Genomic DNA, 13,830 nt, shown 5'->3' on the forward strand with positions numbered 1-13,830 from the left:
GCGAGGCACGTGCCATCTCCTACTTGTATCAAACTCTCATGTTTTCCCATATTAGGAATCCTTCAATGTAACAACATTTATAATATATAGTTTCAAATAATAAATCAAGAGATACTTTTGTTCCCATCATTCTTCACGTACCTAAACTCGCCTTCATGCCATCCATCTAATGGCCATTGTCCCTCTACAACCAATGTTCACTCTCCACCTCAGTGAAAGACACAACATTACTGTGTTCCGAATACACCAGATTGGTCATCTCTAAGTGAAGTGGATCCTATTAAATTGCTCCACGTGTAAACTAAATTAGAAGCCAGATCGTAGGGCTGTGATTCAATACATTACCATATAGAGAGCCTTCAAAAATGGTATATATTATCAACGGCCCGATTTCCCATATTAGTTTTACCAGAACCATACGTAAGCGTTTGTGAAATGAAACTGAACCATTCGATCCTCTGTACATGTGTACGGTTGGATTACGAGATCGTAAACAGAAATCGTAAAACCGCGTTGTAGAGGATCTTTGGCTATAGTAAAAAAATACCAAAGCTCAGTTTCTGTCGCTATCCAGTAGTCCCTCCCAAGTCCCTTTCTCTTTCTTCTCATATCACCACCGAGAGAAACATCGCTTGTTCCAAACCCACCGGCAAATTTCTCCGGCGAAGGTCAGTTCATTGACAATCTCTCTTACTTTTTTTAATTTCTAAGGTTTCCTCTCTCTCATTGTTCCTTTCTTTGATTTTGATTCGTATTCAATTTCTTGTGCATTTTTTTTTTTTTAATTTGTGTGCTCGTGTGTTTCTGTCTGTTTGTTTTCGGAATTTAGTTTGATCGTGATTACCTCTGATCGGGATTCGATTTCTGCATACGCTATGAGTTTTGATTTTTGGTTGTTTCTGTGCAGATTGATTTTGGAAATCTTCTTTCAGGTTTGCGATTTCGGTGGTTCTTTCTTATGTTTTTCATCGTTAACTTGAGTAGTGTTGTCGTCTATAACTGACACTGGCCGTGGAGTTGGGGTCCAGTGTGTGTGAGGTGTGGAAGAAGTTGAACTTATTGTGCGGAGGTACAGTTTCAGAGCTTGGAGAAGTGACTTTGAAATTTTGGGGTTTTTGCTTTGGGGTTGTCACCGGAAAGAATGGTAAGTTTGAATTGGGAATTTTGTTATTCTTTCATTTCTGCATGTTGCTTTATGCAAACTTAATTCTTTTGGAAGTCTAATTTTCAGTTTCATAGGGGTTTGCTGGTACTGATTTATTACTAACATTTTCTTTTTCTCAAAATGTGAGGCTGTGAGCATCCAATTTTTTTATTTACTGGACATTAGTTATTTTATTAGAGATTTTTTTTTTTTTTTTTTATCTCTAGCTCAAGTGACTTATTGCACATTTACACTTGATGATTTTTCAATTTTAAAATGTTGCCCACTTAAGGGAGTACTTACTAGCTTCTACTTAGCTGCTAGGTTAATAGTATGTAAACACATGTTTCCACTCGGAGTTATTCTTCAGTTTTCACTAAACAATTTACCTGTCTCAAGGTTTTATCTTTTATGGAGATAGATTTACGAGTTTCCATGACTGCTCAAAACCATGATGGTATTATCATGATTCATAACATATTTCATATGCTTTCTTAAGTTTTTGTTCTTTGACTCTGAAGCTCGCTCAATGTATAGATGTGTATGACTGTTACTTAAATTGGTAGGGTATTCTAGGAGGTTACAGTTTTCATATTCAAAGTTGAATCTCTAATAGCTGAGAATGTTGGAGGTTTCTGTTTCTGGTTTGATCTTTGATCTAGTTAAAGCTTTTAGCTGGGTCATCCAATCCTTCATAACTTTTGCAGCAGTTGAACATGAATTAACAAAAAAGTACAAAAAATTCAGGAAGTATTTAAATAATTTATGGATCTAACTCCCCTGCATTGAATTGATTGTATTAAATTCCTCTTTTCTTTCCTTTTAATCTGTGCTTGCTTACTTGGAGCTCCTTTGTGTAGGACAGTTTCCCTTTCTTTTCTTTGTAGGCTTGGTTTTTTGTATGCCCATGCTTGTATTCTTTCATTTTTTCTCAATGAAGTTGTTGCTTTTATCAAAAAAGAAATCTGTGCTTTCTTATGCTCGAAATCATTTTTGCTTCCAGTTCAAGTATTTCTTTTGTTTTTTTTAAATTCAAATGTTGGTCCATTTACCTCAATAGATGACCAGAATTCCTCACCTATTCACCCTGTGTCAATCATTGAGTATGAGTTTTTTTTTTTATGAAAACGATAACTTTCCTTGAGAAAAAAATGAAAAAATACAAGGGCATACAAAAAAACCAGCCCACCAAAACACCCTAAAATCAGTATGTTATCTTCTCTGAAGGTAGAGTTCAAAAGTATTTAGATGATGATATTAGTTAAAAGAATCTTGACAGGGATGTCAATGAAGTAGTTCGATATGCAAGGGACACTAAACAGATATAGAGTGGGATGCTTTAGTTGGGGTGCATCTGGAAATTAAACATATGTCAATCAAGTAGTTTTAGTTGGGGTGCTTTTGTGGGCTTTTTTTTGTATGCCTTATATTCTTTCATCTTTTCTTAGTGTAAGTTGTTGCTCTTAAAAAAAGAAAAACATATATAGAGTGGTAGGAAAAAGAGGACAAAGAGAGAGAATAGGAGGTTTGACTTTTTGCCAAAATATAGTTTGAGGTTTATTTGTGAACGTGATAAAGTAATTGTAATTCTAAAGGCGAGACAGTTAAGTTGCAAGAGCTATATACTTGTCAAATTTGTTTCATGCCTACAATCTAAATTGTCACACACAAATGACGTTTCACACTAGGTTAAGGCCTGACTTGCTAAAAGGATCTTCATTTGATTACTTGTTCAAGTGTTGAAGCATTATGTGTAAAATGTTTGAACTAGACAAGACTTTAAACTTGTGCAAAATCACGTTGGATTTTGTAACCAAACCTGATAAGCTTGTAGAGTACCTTTAAATTTATATTTGATTATTACTTTTAAACCCTGGTACTTAGGCTGCCTCCCATTGTTATTTTGAACATGTATCTCTCTGTTTCATATAAAAATATACTAGTAGATTTTAGCTAGTACTTTATTCAGATATCTAATCCAGAGTTTTTATTTGGTTCTGATCAAATCGACTTTATATAATCATCAAATAGCTTGTTTTCATTGTTCATTTCTCTATATTCTGGAATATAGTCTAACAGATATATGGAGGTTTAAAGCCTTTCTTTAAAACATTTTCCCATTATCTGCTTCTTTCTGTAACGGTAAGAGGTTGATGCCTAAGTTAACAACTGCTCCTCCCCTCCCCCCCCCCCCCCCCACACACACACACACCCCCCCCACAAAAAAAAAAAAAAAAATACAAATCAATAGTTACTATCCTAGTAGCTTATGGAAATTAATGTGCCATGCTAACTTTAACTTCTTTCTAGTATTTGCCTTTTCCCTTATTGTTTTGAATGCAAAGTGGACTCGTATATTCTAATACTGGATTCTAACCATATTATTTCTTGCTGAAGTTTTATCTTTTGCACATCTGTTTTTAAATTCTCATTGGGTTGTTTTGGGGTAAGTTTTTGTACTTTGAAGCACATATTTTCTGATATATAGCAAGGCCTAATAAGTATTTGTTTTTTCTTTCTCTTTGGCAGTCTTTCCAGCATAAAAGCTTTTGGATACCTAGGGATGCTGGATGTTTAACTGATGGAGAGATGAACTATGACAGCTCCTCCAGAATTGAAACCAAACGTGGCCATCAATGGTTCATGGATGGCAGTGCACCAGAGCTATTCAGTAGCAAGAAGCAAGCAATTGAAGCTGTAAATTCTAGACCTGTTCCTGGAGTTCCACACATGAATGTTTCTCCCTGGGAAAACTCAAGTTTTCAGTCAGTCCCTGGACACTTCACTGATCGTCTTTTTGGCTCAGAGCCAATACGAACTGTTAACTTGGTTGATAGAGGCATCTCTGTGGGAAATGCAAATATGGACATGGGAAGAAAGGAGTTTGAGAATCATTTTACAAACAACCCATCTGTTGGCTTGTCCATGTCTCAATCCATTGAGGATCCCTCATCATGCCTCAATTTTGGGGGAATTAGAAAAGTTAAAGTCAATCAAGTGAGGGATCCTGACGTTGGCATGCCTGCTTCTTTGGGGCATGCCTATACTAGGGGTGATAATTGTACAATTTCGATGGGTACAGGATTTAATAAAAACCATGAGAACACCATATCATTGGGCCAAACTTATAATAGTAGAGATGAGAATGCCATTTCGGTTGGCCCTGCATATCACAAGACAGATGACAATTTTATTTCAATGGGTCATGCTTTCAGCAAGGGTGATGGGAGTTTTATTACAATTGGTCATAACTATAGCAAGGGAGACAATAGCATCTTATCGATGAATCAGCCTTTTGACAAGGGGGATGACTCTTTTATTTCAATGGGTCAATCTTATGAGAAGGCTGAAGGAAATATCATCTCTTTTGCCTCCTACAATAAAGGGCAAGAAAATTTTATATCAATGGGGCCAGCCTATAGTAAGGCGGGTGATACTTTCATTTCAATGGCTTCATCTTTTAATAAGGGGAATGATGACAACTTATCCATGGCTCCCACCTATGACAAGGTGAACTCTGACATTGTACATGTTGGTCCTAAATTTGACAAAGCAGATTCTGGTGCTGTGTCAATGGCTCACAACTATCATAAGGGTGAGAGTAATACCATATCTTTTGGAGGTTTTGATGACGAGAATGGGACAGATAATCCCTCTGGTGGGATCATTAGCAGTTACGACTTGTTAATGGCTAATCAGGCTTCTGCCCAGGCATCAGAAGTATCAACCCTGAGAGACTCAGTTGATCCCAATGTGGAAGTAAACATTAACGGTGCCATAAAGGTTGATGGAAAAATTGACACAAATTCCAAAAGTAAAGAGCCAAGGATGAGTAAGAAGGTTCCACCAAATAGCTTCCCTTCAAATGTCAAAAGCTTGCTCTCCACTGGTATGCTTGATGGGGTTCCTGTGAAATATGTTTCTTGGTCACGGGAGGTATAATTTTTTATTTTTGTTTTTGTCTAAATAATTTTCCCTTTAATCTGATAATCTGGAGAATGCTATGAAACTAATTAGTTTTTTGCCACGTTTATGCTGGGAAGAAAAATCTCAAGGGAATTATTAAAGGGACTGGATACTTGTGCAGTTGTGAGAACTGCAATCATTCAAAGGTAACTTGCGAAATTCAAGATTCCTTCTTTCTCTTGGGGTAGTAAGGAACGTACAGCTCTAATTATATGATTACGGTTCCTAAGTGAGTTGCATTGCACAGGCTCTCAATGCTTATGAATTTGAGAGGCACGCTGGCTGCAAAACCAAACATCCAAATAACCATATTTACTTTGAGAATGGGAAAACTATCTATGCTGTTGTTCAAGAGCTGAAGAACACCCCTCAGGAGATGCTATTTGATGCAATCCAGAATGTGACTGGCTCTCCCATTAATCAGAAGAACTTCCGTATTTGGAAAGGTAATTCTTGTTGTTTTAGCCTTTAACAATTTTTACATGAGCACATCAGTATAAATATGAAGAAATATGGAAGTTAACTGTAGGAGAGATTTGAAGAAAAAAAGGAATGAAAGAATGAGAGAGAGCTGCAGGGTGTTTCTCATTTTGGCTGGTCAAAGATGGGGGAGCCAAGAAGGTTTGTTGGGCTTTGATGGAATGGTTTTATAAAACCACGCGAGTCATTATAGCACAAGAACAACCATGAGCCAAACCCTCTTTAGTTTCAAACCTCTTCCTTTGTTAGTTTTGTCATCTTCAAATTGTGCTCAATGCCTCAATCTGATAGGAATGGTATTTGGGTATTGATGGTATATATTTGGGATCCTCGTGAAGGAAAAGATAGTAGTTTGGTATCTTGTAGATTTCACATGTGCCTATACACTCTTTATAAGCTTACACACAGACGCACATATGAAAGTAGTGTTTATAGGTTTAATTTTTTATCTTATAAAAAAGTAAGCTTAATTTTAGAAAACAAAAGATAAAATGGTGTAATCATTTGAGTCCGAGGGCTATTTATTTATTTATTTATTTTTGAGGTGGAGCTCCCCTCACAATATGTAGAGAGCCACTTACTTTTTCAGGAAGAAAATTATCAGAATCTAGTAGAACACCTATTGTGTATGTCTATTTTTTAAAAATAAAATTTATAGTAAGCATTTATATTGAAGATTCTCACTTTTTCTTTCATTCCTACTCCACAGCATCTTATCAAGCTGCCACCCTCGAACTCCAGCGTATTTATGGAAAAGATGAAGTAATTATGCCTTCTTGAGATGGGGATTTTCCTTTTTAATTTTGAGGTAGGCTATGTGTTGTCATTCATTTTTACTTTTAATACATGACGAAGCCCATGTCTACAAATATATGCTTTTCTGTTTAATCTAGATTAAGTTGATAGAATATCGAGGGGAAGTTTTGGATAACCATATACTTGTAAGTAGGTGGCTAATGGCTTTGGATTGTGCAATTGGATGCACGGTGCCATTTCCTACCTCACCTTTAGTAACTAAGATAGTGCTCCCAACTGTTTTATTTTGCTCCCAAAATTTTGAGTTGTAAAGATTAAAGAAAGATCATGTGACAGCATAGTGTAAAGTGTTGTTACATTTACAACTTTAAGACATGAAATAGAAAAATAGTGATCAAAATGTTTAGAAGCCATCTCATTGGTTCTTTTTCAGGAATATTCATCTTTATGTTTCTTATTAAAAAATGTTTCGAAGCAGAACTAACTACTGTACCATCTTAGTTTTCCCATCTCACTCTTTTACTAGTTTTATCCTTAAGTTCACACAATGTAGCTAGCTCTTTGTGACACAAATATAGACAAGGAAAATTAGAACTCTCTTTGTGACACAAATATAGACAAGGAAAATTCCAAGTATTTTCAATAACCTAGGATAAATGAGCATGTAAGCGAAGCATCTTGGGGACATGGAGCGCAAAGGCTGGTGTGTATGCTGGTGGTGTTCCATCTCTGCATGAGATGTATTTCTTATTTGTTTTGTTTTGTTTACATATTACTTTATTTGCTGATACGTGTATTATACCACTTGTAGACCTCAAAGATATACCTACCAGGGTATTTAATCACAGGATGGATTTGTAATCAAAACATTGCCTAAGTGAGTAAATTGTAAACCGGTAGTTGCAATCAAAGATGATATGGATGAATGGCGATTGATGAAGGTGCTATTCGGTCAGGTCAACTACCTGCCGACTTTTGAAGACTTCATTTTGATCACAAGTGTGCATTGCTCAGAATGCCTTCTGCTTTTCCTTTCATGTTACATTTTGTTCTTTATATTATATCCCCCTCTTTAGCAGAATTGTATTTTGAAACATTTTAGCTGCAATAGAATAGTATGAAACAACCATCTAGCTCTTTGAAGCTAAGAAAACTAGTGGCAATGGGTTGGTTTTAAACAAAAACACAAACTATTATTAATATAGCCTTCAACAAATGCAAAAGTTACAAATACATTTTGGTTGAAATGAAAATGCAGGGTACTTCAAAACACATACACTTGCTACATATATTAACAGATACCATTACAGGTGGAATAGAAAATCATCATTTTGTCTCTCTGGTAACATCAAGCGAGATGAATTCTTGACTCGGTTGAACCGTCCTCTTCGAAGCCTCATCTGTTTCAGTCATTTGTTGCTTACCATCAGAGTCTGATTTAACTAAAAGCTTATCTTTTCTTTTGCCCCACAAAACCAGGTACAACCCAGTGATTATGGTCACTGCTCCAACAATCCTACAAAAGAGTTGAAAGCTTTAGCAAGGTTGTTTCTCAATAGGCAACTGAAAATGATCTCTCTTGTAGATCTATTAATTGCATTGCCCTTTTCAGTCTTGTTAGGAAATTTTGGGCCTTCCACTTACCTTCCCAACAACATAATCTCAGATAAGATGAAGGAGCTCATGATTGCAACAAAAATCATGGATAGAGGATTGAATGCAGTGACAAAAACAGGCCCTTTTATTTGCATCACCATTCCTTGAATGTAGTATGTTACCCCTGAACAAATTACACCCTACAACAAACCATAAATGTTATGTTATTACTTTGTAATCATTCAACACAACAGCAAAAATCTATACTTACAGCATAAACCACAGATAGAAGCTGGCTATCAAAGTGCAAAGCCCAAGCAGAAGGGTTCCCTCTCTCCATGACCAAAGCCACCAAACAGCCTCCAACGGTTGCCACTAAACATATCAATGCTGTAAGGGATAGCTCGGCTGGGTACAATTTCAATGTAATTGCCTAATTCAATCGACATCAAGTTGATTAGTTTCTGATTATTTTGAGTAGGCAAAAGTGAAACTTTTGTTTATTTACCTGAAGAATGATGAAAGCTGACTGGCAAATGCAGCCAATAGTTATCATGAGGGAGCCCTTGATTTGGTTGTGGTGATTTATTGAAGAAGATGAAGAAGAAGAAGAAGAGGGGTGGTTGGGTTTTGTCCATGGCAGATTCAACATGGGTCCTCTTATGAATGTCATAATCATGGCTCCTCCTATTGTTACTATGGTTCCTACTATTTTTGCTTGGCTTCCTCTTTTCCAAATATTCACTCTCTCGAGCCTGCCATATATCAATGTTCGTATTGTTTCATTGAAATTCTTATAATTTAGATTATGTATTCCTATATGCAACCATTTGTGGAGGGTTAGCTTTCTCCCTTTACCCGAAATTGTGTTATGAAACAATGATGAGAAAAAAGTATTATGGGCGTAAAGTTCGAATAACCCCACCCTCATAATTCAATGGCTATATTTTCAAAAAGAAAAAAAGTGTTTGGTTTTTATTTTCTGTTGGAGTTCAAAAGTTGGGATAAAAAAAAAGAGGAAGAGATTACACATTGATTGGAACTTTATGAACTACCAGACATTGGTACACAGCTGTGGGATTTGAACCCACTCAACAAAGTGATTCTCTTTAAAGTTATATATTTCTTATATTGGATTTTAATTATTATGTGCATAATAAAATTAAAATTGACTGGATCTTCTATCCAAATAAAAAAAGAAAAAAAACATTCAATTTAATCATATTAATTCTTTTTTTTTTAAATCCAATCATATTATAGTCTGCTTCTCTTTTTTAAAAATTCAATCATAACATAGTTTTATTTTTGGTTTTTGAAAACTAAGTTTGTATTCACTATTTCTTTATCGTATTTAATAGAAATTAATGCAAATCATTATAAAACGTAAAAGAGAAAAAAAGACTTAGTTTTCAAAAACAAAAACAAAAAGCAAAATAGCCAAGGGCCGTTTAGTAACTATTTTGTTTTTGTTTTTTAAAATCAAAAGCTTTCTTTTTTTTCATTTTCAGTTTTCCTTCCTAATTTAAACAACAAGTTTCTTGTTCTAAAACAAAAAGATGAATTAGAACTCTAACACACCCATTTTTAAAAAATTAAAAAACAAAAATGAAAGAATTGCGAAGGCCAAAATTTTCAAGCTTAATTTAGATTTGATTCATAAACTTTATAAACTTCAGATTTGATCCTTCCATATTTTTGTTTGAGTACTTCCAAAGTTCACCAATTATTAATTTAGCATTTAGATTAGAATTAGAATATGTTTGAAAAACCCTAACACACGTAAGTGACACAATATGTCTTTATTAAAACTTAATATAAAAAGTTATCAACAGTCACCAAATATAGCACTTTTAATACAATATAATGTTATGGGAGACAACAAAAAGGGTCCTTTGAAAAGTTAATTATTTCATGTACAAAACATTACAGAAAAAGAAAAAAAGATCCAAACCAACAAAAGACTCAAAAACATTTCATAAAATCGTCAAATAGACACGTAAAGAAATTAAAGCTCAACTTTTAATGTCTGATAAGGGTCGAAACTTCGAATCCCCCACTACACGTATTAAACTCGAAAAGAAAAGAAAAAAGGAAAAATTCAAAGGGGTTGATGATTTCTTTTAGATAAATGAAAGTTTTGAAAGTGAAAGTACCTGCAAGCCCAAGCCATGAGGAAAGCAAAAGCAGGAAGAACATTGCACATGGCAACTGCAAAGGTTGCTGTTGTGTACTTCATACCAGTAAAGTATAAGTTGAGATCAATCACTGGCCTATATCATTCATAAACAACGACGTCCATACAAAGATTAGATTTATCGTAATTTATCGTAAAACCCAGTTTAAAGACACCTTCTAATCCAAAACTTCCATGAAAGTAATAATAATCTAGTCCATGAACTTCAGTTTGTAATGATTTTCTGACCTCCATACTTCCAAACTCATAACAATTGTATCACTAAAACATCAATAAGTAAAACAATATAGTCCTTTTGTGTTTTAAGATTTGTAATAATTTTCTCTATTAATATTACTTAATTAAATTTCTCACACATATAGGTCCACAAATGGATTGAAAATCAGATTTATTTGTAACCCATGCAAAGTTGGTACCTTATTTTGATGAGATTTTTTACACAATAATAGGAAATAAATTGTTCAGATTTTAAAGTGTATATATAGAGATTATATATTGTGATTTGATTAAAATTAATATTAAAGTAAATTGCTATCCGCTAGTTTAGAAACTAAATTATTATGTTTATAGAAGTTTAGATAATAAAAGTGTTTTTTAACTGATAAAATAAAAATAGGACGTAATTTTTTTAAGATAGCAAAGATAAATATATACCTTCGACGTGAAAGAAAGAGAAATAAAAATGGATATGTAGAAGATGTTAAAGAGAAAAGAATGTTAAATAAAGAAATGAAGTTTTATTGGATTGAAATGAAGTGAATGAATGGTGGGGATCATACTCAAGAAGACCAAGCATCACAATCTTGAAGGCCAACGAAATGGTCATCTTCGTCCTCACTTTCCTGCGCCATGCAAAAACTAATTATACCTCACACCCTTCTATACAACACATCATATAGGAAGTATATTAATCTTAATAATATCCATTTCATAACTATTTATTTATTTATTTTTCGTTTTAAAACTTAAGGTAGAAAACACCACTTCTTTCCTTTATAAATGGTTCGTTTTCGATTTTCGAAAATTTAAGATACAAACACTATCTGTATCTCTCGGTTTCTAAGTTTTAAAATAAAAAGAAGCAGCTAATTTTCTTTTTTTTTTTTTTTTTATAGAAATTTTACTAATTTTTTTAGTGTTTATTTAGGAAATGATAAAACCATTCTAAATATTTGGATGAAAAACAAGCACAAATTTTTAAAAACTAAAACTTTTAAAAAGAAATATTGATTATTGGAGTACCATTATTTTTGTTTTTGAAATTTGGTCAGAAGTTAAGTAAAACTAAATACGAAAAATTATTAAATGAACATAAATTATATATGAGTGTGTACCACTCAAATATTTCACTTAAAAGATGTTAAATTCAACCCACAATCTTAAGATTTTAAATACATTGTTTAATATCTAATTATTGAAACAACTCAATTAGTATATATTTTCTACCAAATAAATCAGTATAAGTCAAAATTTTACTTCAATGAAGCATAAATATTTTGTGAAATGTTTTATTTTTGAAATATTTTTCTATTTTAATTTTTTTTGAATAATTAAATTGCCTTCTTAATCTTCAAATATTGATAGTTAAGTTAATTAAGGGTGTTTGGTACATTTTAGTCCCAAGTTTTTAAAAATAGATTTAAAATACTCTAAAAGTATTTTTTTGTTTGATTTTTAAAGAATAATTATATGATTTTAAAATTGGAAAAAAATAGTGTTAGAGACTGTAATTTTTAGAAATTATTCTTCTAATTATAAATGACATGTAATTATAATTTAAAATAAAAGTATAAAGTTATTTGAGAGACGTTTTAATCTAATTTTTAAAATTCAGGTACTAAAAGTTTTTGAAAATTAGGGATCTCAAACCAGTCAATTTTTATAAACATGAGAATTAACTTTTTTTTTTTTTTAACTCAGACACAAAATACACATATTCTTCAAAATTTTAAGCATTAAAAAAAGAAACTTTTTCTATATTTTTCATGATACACAATAACACCAAGCAACACTCTAGTTTTATACATGTATGGATACTATGATTAAACAAAAATTCTGAGTAATTAAACAACTATGATTAAAGAAGAGTTTAGTACATAAAAAACTGTGATCAAGCAACTGTGATTGGAGTACACCAAATAAGATTTGTGGTGTACATACCAAAATAAACCTAAATATTTTTCAAAAACAAACTATCAGACATGGTTGGCAATTAGTAGGTAAGTATAGAGACAAAAGAGAAAGAAAGGGGTAATAAATGACCTTTCAAAGATGATGGCAAAAGGAGCCATGATAACAGTAGCAATAATCATACGATAAAACACAAAAACATATTGGCTCATCCCTTTGTTCAAAGCAAACTTTGCAATAATCGCCATTCCAGCTGAACCCAATTGCATAAAAAGAACTCCAAAATATGGCTTTGCCAAAACCAAAAACCTCCTAAGACCCTCCATCTCTTTCCCTCTCCTTTGTGTGTCGTTTGTTCAAAGCCTTCAGCTTACTGATATGAATATAGAATTACACACAGACACACAGACACACACAATGCCTCAAATTTTACATGCTTTTTATAAGCAAAGTTTTAAGGACTTCCACCACTCAAACCAAAAAGAGAGGATGAGACAAGAAAAGGATCATATCCAAACAATTATTAACAAATAAATTAAACAAAAAAAAAAAAAAAAAAAAACTTATAGTGTCACAAGAGAAGATGGTTTCCACATGTGTAAAGTGAGAAGTGCCACCAATTTTGCCTTTGTTTCATTTTTATGCTGACCAAGGATAGGTATCCATTATGAGTGCGCTGAAATTGAAGTTTCATCAACAAGAGGGTTTGTTTTTTATATTATTCTTTTGTTAAAAGATGGTCTTAATAAGGTACTAATTATCTTTCTCTTTTCAAAGATTATAATTAAGCTCTAGGCCGCCATGACGTGGTTATCTCGGAGGCATTTTTGTGGTAAAAAGTAGTGTTGTTCAGTCGTTGTGGAAGTCTATAACGTAATGATCATATATATTAATTCATGAGATTGATATTTTTTAGTTGTAGACTTCACAAACTCTGTAAATTAAACAGGAGTGAAGTTCACACTTCCTCTCTCCCAACTCCTACTTAGCTTCTTGTTAATGTATGCTTTTAATAACAACCAGGACTAGGTGTATATTTGGAACATCTCTATAGTATCCTTGTTAATGTAATTAGGGATGCACATTTTTAAAATTCTCTTGCATACATTTAAGGGTGCAAAATTATATTGACTACATTGCGGTGGCCACATTATAGAAATAATCTCTCATAAATTTCAAACGATAGAGAGCATATAAGTAGTAAATGGAAAATAGTTAATAGTGATATGGTTTGTGGAAAATGCATGGTTTTCTTTTTCTTCTTCTTCCATGGTTTGTATTTTCCCCCCATGTGTGTAGTGTGAATAAAATTTCATACTACTTCCTTTATGGTAAGTTTATGAAGAAGATGTATTTGAGAATGGTATGACTTGGCGAGTACATAAAATAAAGAGTTTATTTTAAATAAACCAAAATAATCATAAAATATAACCAATTTTTTTAGTAAATTGATTGATTTATAATTGATATATTTTGAAATTTTGTTATATATATATAGTTTGTATATACTTTTTCTAATATAAAATATTATATAATTTAACACGTCAAATTTTAAAATGGAAGT

General features: G+C 32.9%; 2 protein-coding genes across 2 annotated transcripts; one reads left to right on the top strand and one right to left on the bottom strand.

Annotated features, from left to right (window-relative positions):
- Window positions 1-522: 522 nt before the first annotated feature.
- On the top strand, window positions 523-7,593 carry LOC101206313. Its single transcript, XM_004147670.3, has 7 exons — window positions 523-668; window positions 908-1,144; window positions 3,674-5,080; window positions 5,188-5,256; window positions 5,358-5,556; window positions 6,300-6,398; window positions 7,158-7,593. The coding sequence occupies exons 2-6, from the start codon at window positions 1,142-1,144 to the stop codon at window positions 6,368-6,370; spliced, it is 1,749 nt and encodes a 582-aa protein (XP_004147718.1). The 5' UTR covers window positions 523-668; window positions 908-1,141; the 3' UTR covers window positions 6,371-6,398; window positions 7,158-7,593.
- LOC101206072 (WAT1-related protein At2g39510) lies at window positions 7,518-12,688 on the bottom strand. Its single transcript, XM_004147669.3, has 7 exons — window positions 12,399-12,688; window positions 10,916-10,978; window positions 10,096-10,212; window positions 8,451-8,697; window positions 8,214-8,375; window positions 7,991-8,142; window positions 7,518-7,862 (listed from the first exon to the last, which is right to left on the bottom strand). The coding sequence occupies exons 1-7, from the start codon at window positions 12,590-12,592 to the stop codon at window positions 7,673-7,675; spliced, it is 1,125 nt and encodes a 374-aa protein (XP_004147717.2). The 5' UTR covers window positions 12,593-12,688; the 3' UTR covers window positions 7,518-7,672.
- Window positions 12,689-13,830: the final 1,142 nt, after the last annotated feature.

Source organism: Cucumis sativus, chromosome 5, assembly GCF_000004075.3.
Source record: "Cucumis sativus cultivar 9930 chromosome 5, Cucumber_9930_V3, whole genome shotgun sequence".
Lineage (NCBI taxonomy): Eukaryota > Viridiplantae > Streptophyta > Magnoliopsida > Cucurbitales > Cucurbitaceae > Cucumis > Cucumis sativus.

What these genes read in the sequence shown, in the direction of transcription:
- LOC101206072 (XM_004147669.3), bottom strand. Translation starts at nt 12,592, where the DNA reads ATGGAGGGTCTTAGGAGGTTTTTGGTTTTGGCAAAGCCATATTTTGGA. An exon ending in CAGCTTTCATCATTCTTCAG is followed by an intron (nt 8,376 to 8,450) that starts GTAAATAAACAA and finishes CGATTGAATTAG; the next exon opens with GCAATTACATTGAAATTGTA. An exon ending in TTCTATCTGTGGTTTATGCT is followed by an intron (nt 8,143 to 8,213) that starts GTAAGTATAGAT and finishes GGTTTGTTGTAG; the next exon opens with GGTGTAATTTGTTCAGGGGT.
- LOC101206313 (XM_004147670.3), top strand. An exon ending in AGAACTGCAATCATTCAAAG is followed by an intron (nt 5,257 to 5,357) that starts GTAACTTGCGAA and finishes TGCATTGCACAG; the next exon opens with GCTCTCAATGCTTATGAATT. An exon ending in GAACTTCCGTATTTGGAAAG is followed by an intron (nt 5,557 to 6,299) that starts GTAATTCTTGTT and finishes CCTACTCCACAG; the next exon opens with CATCTTATCAAGCTGCCACC.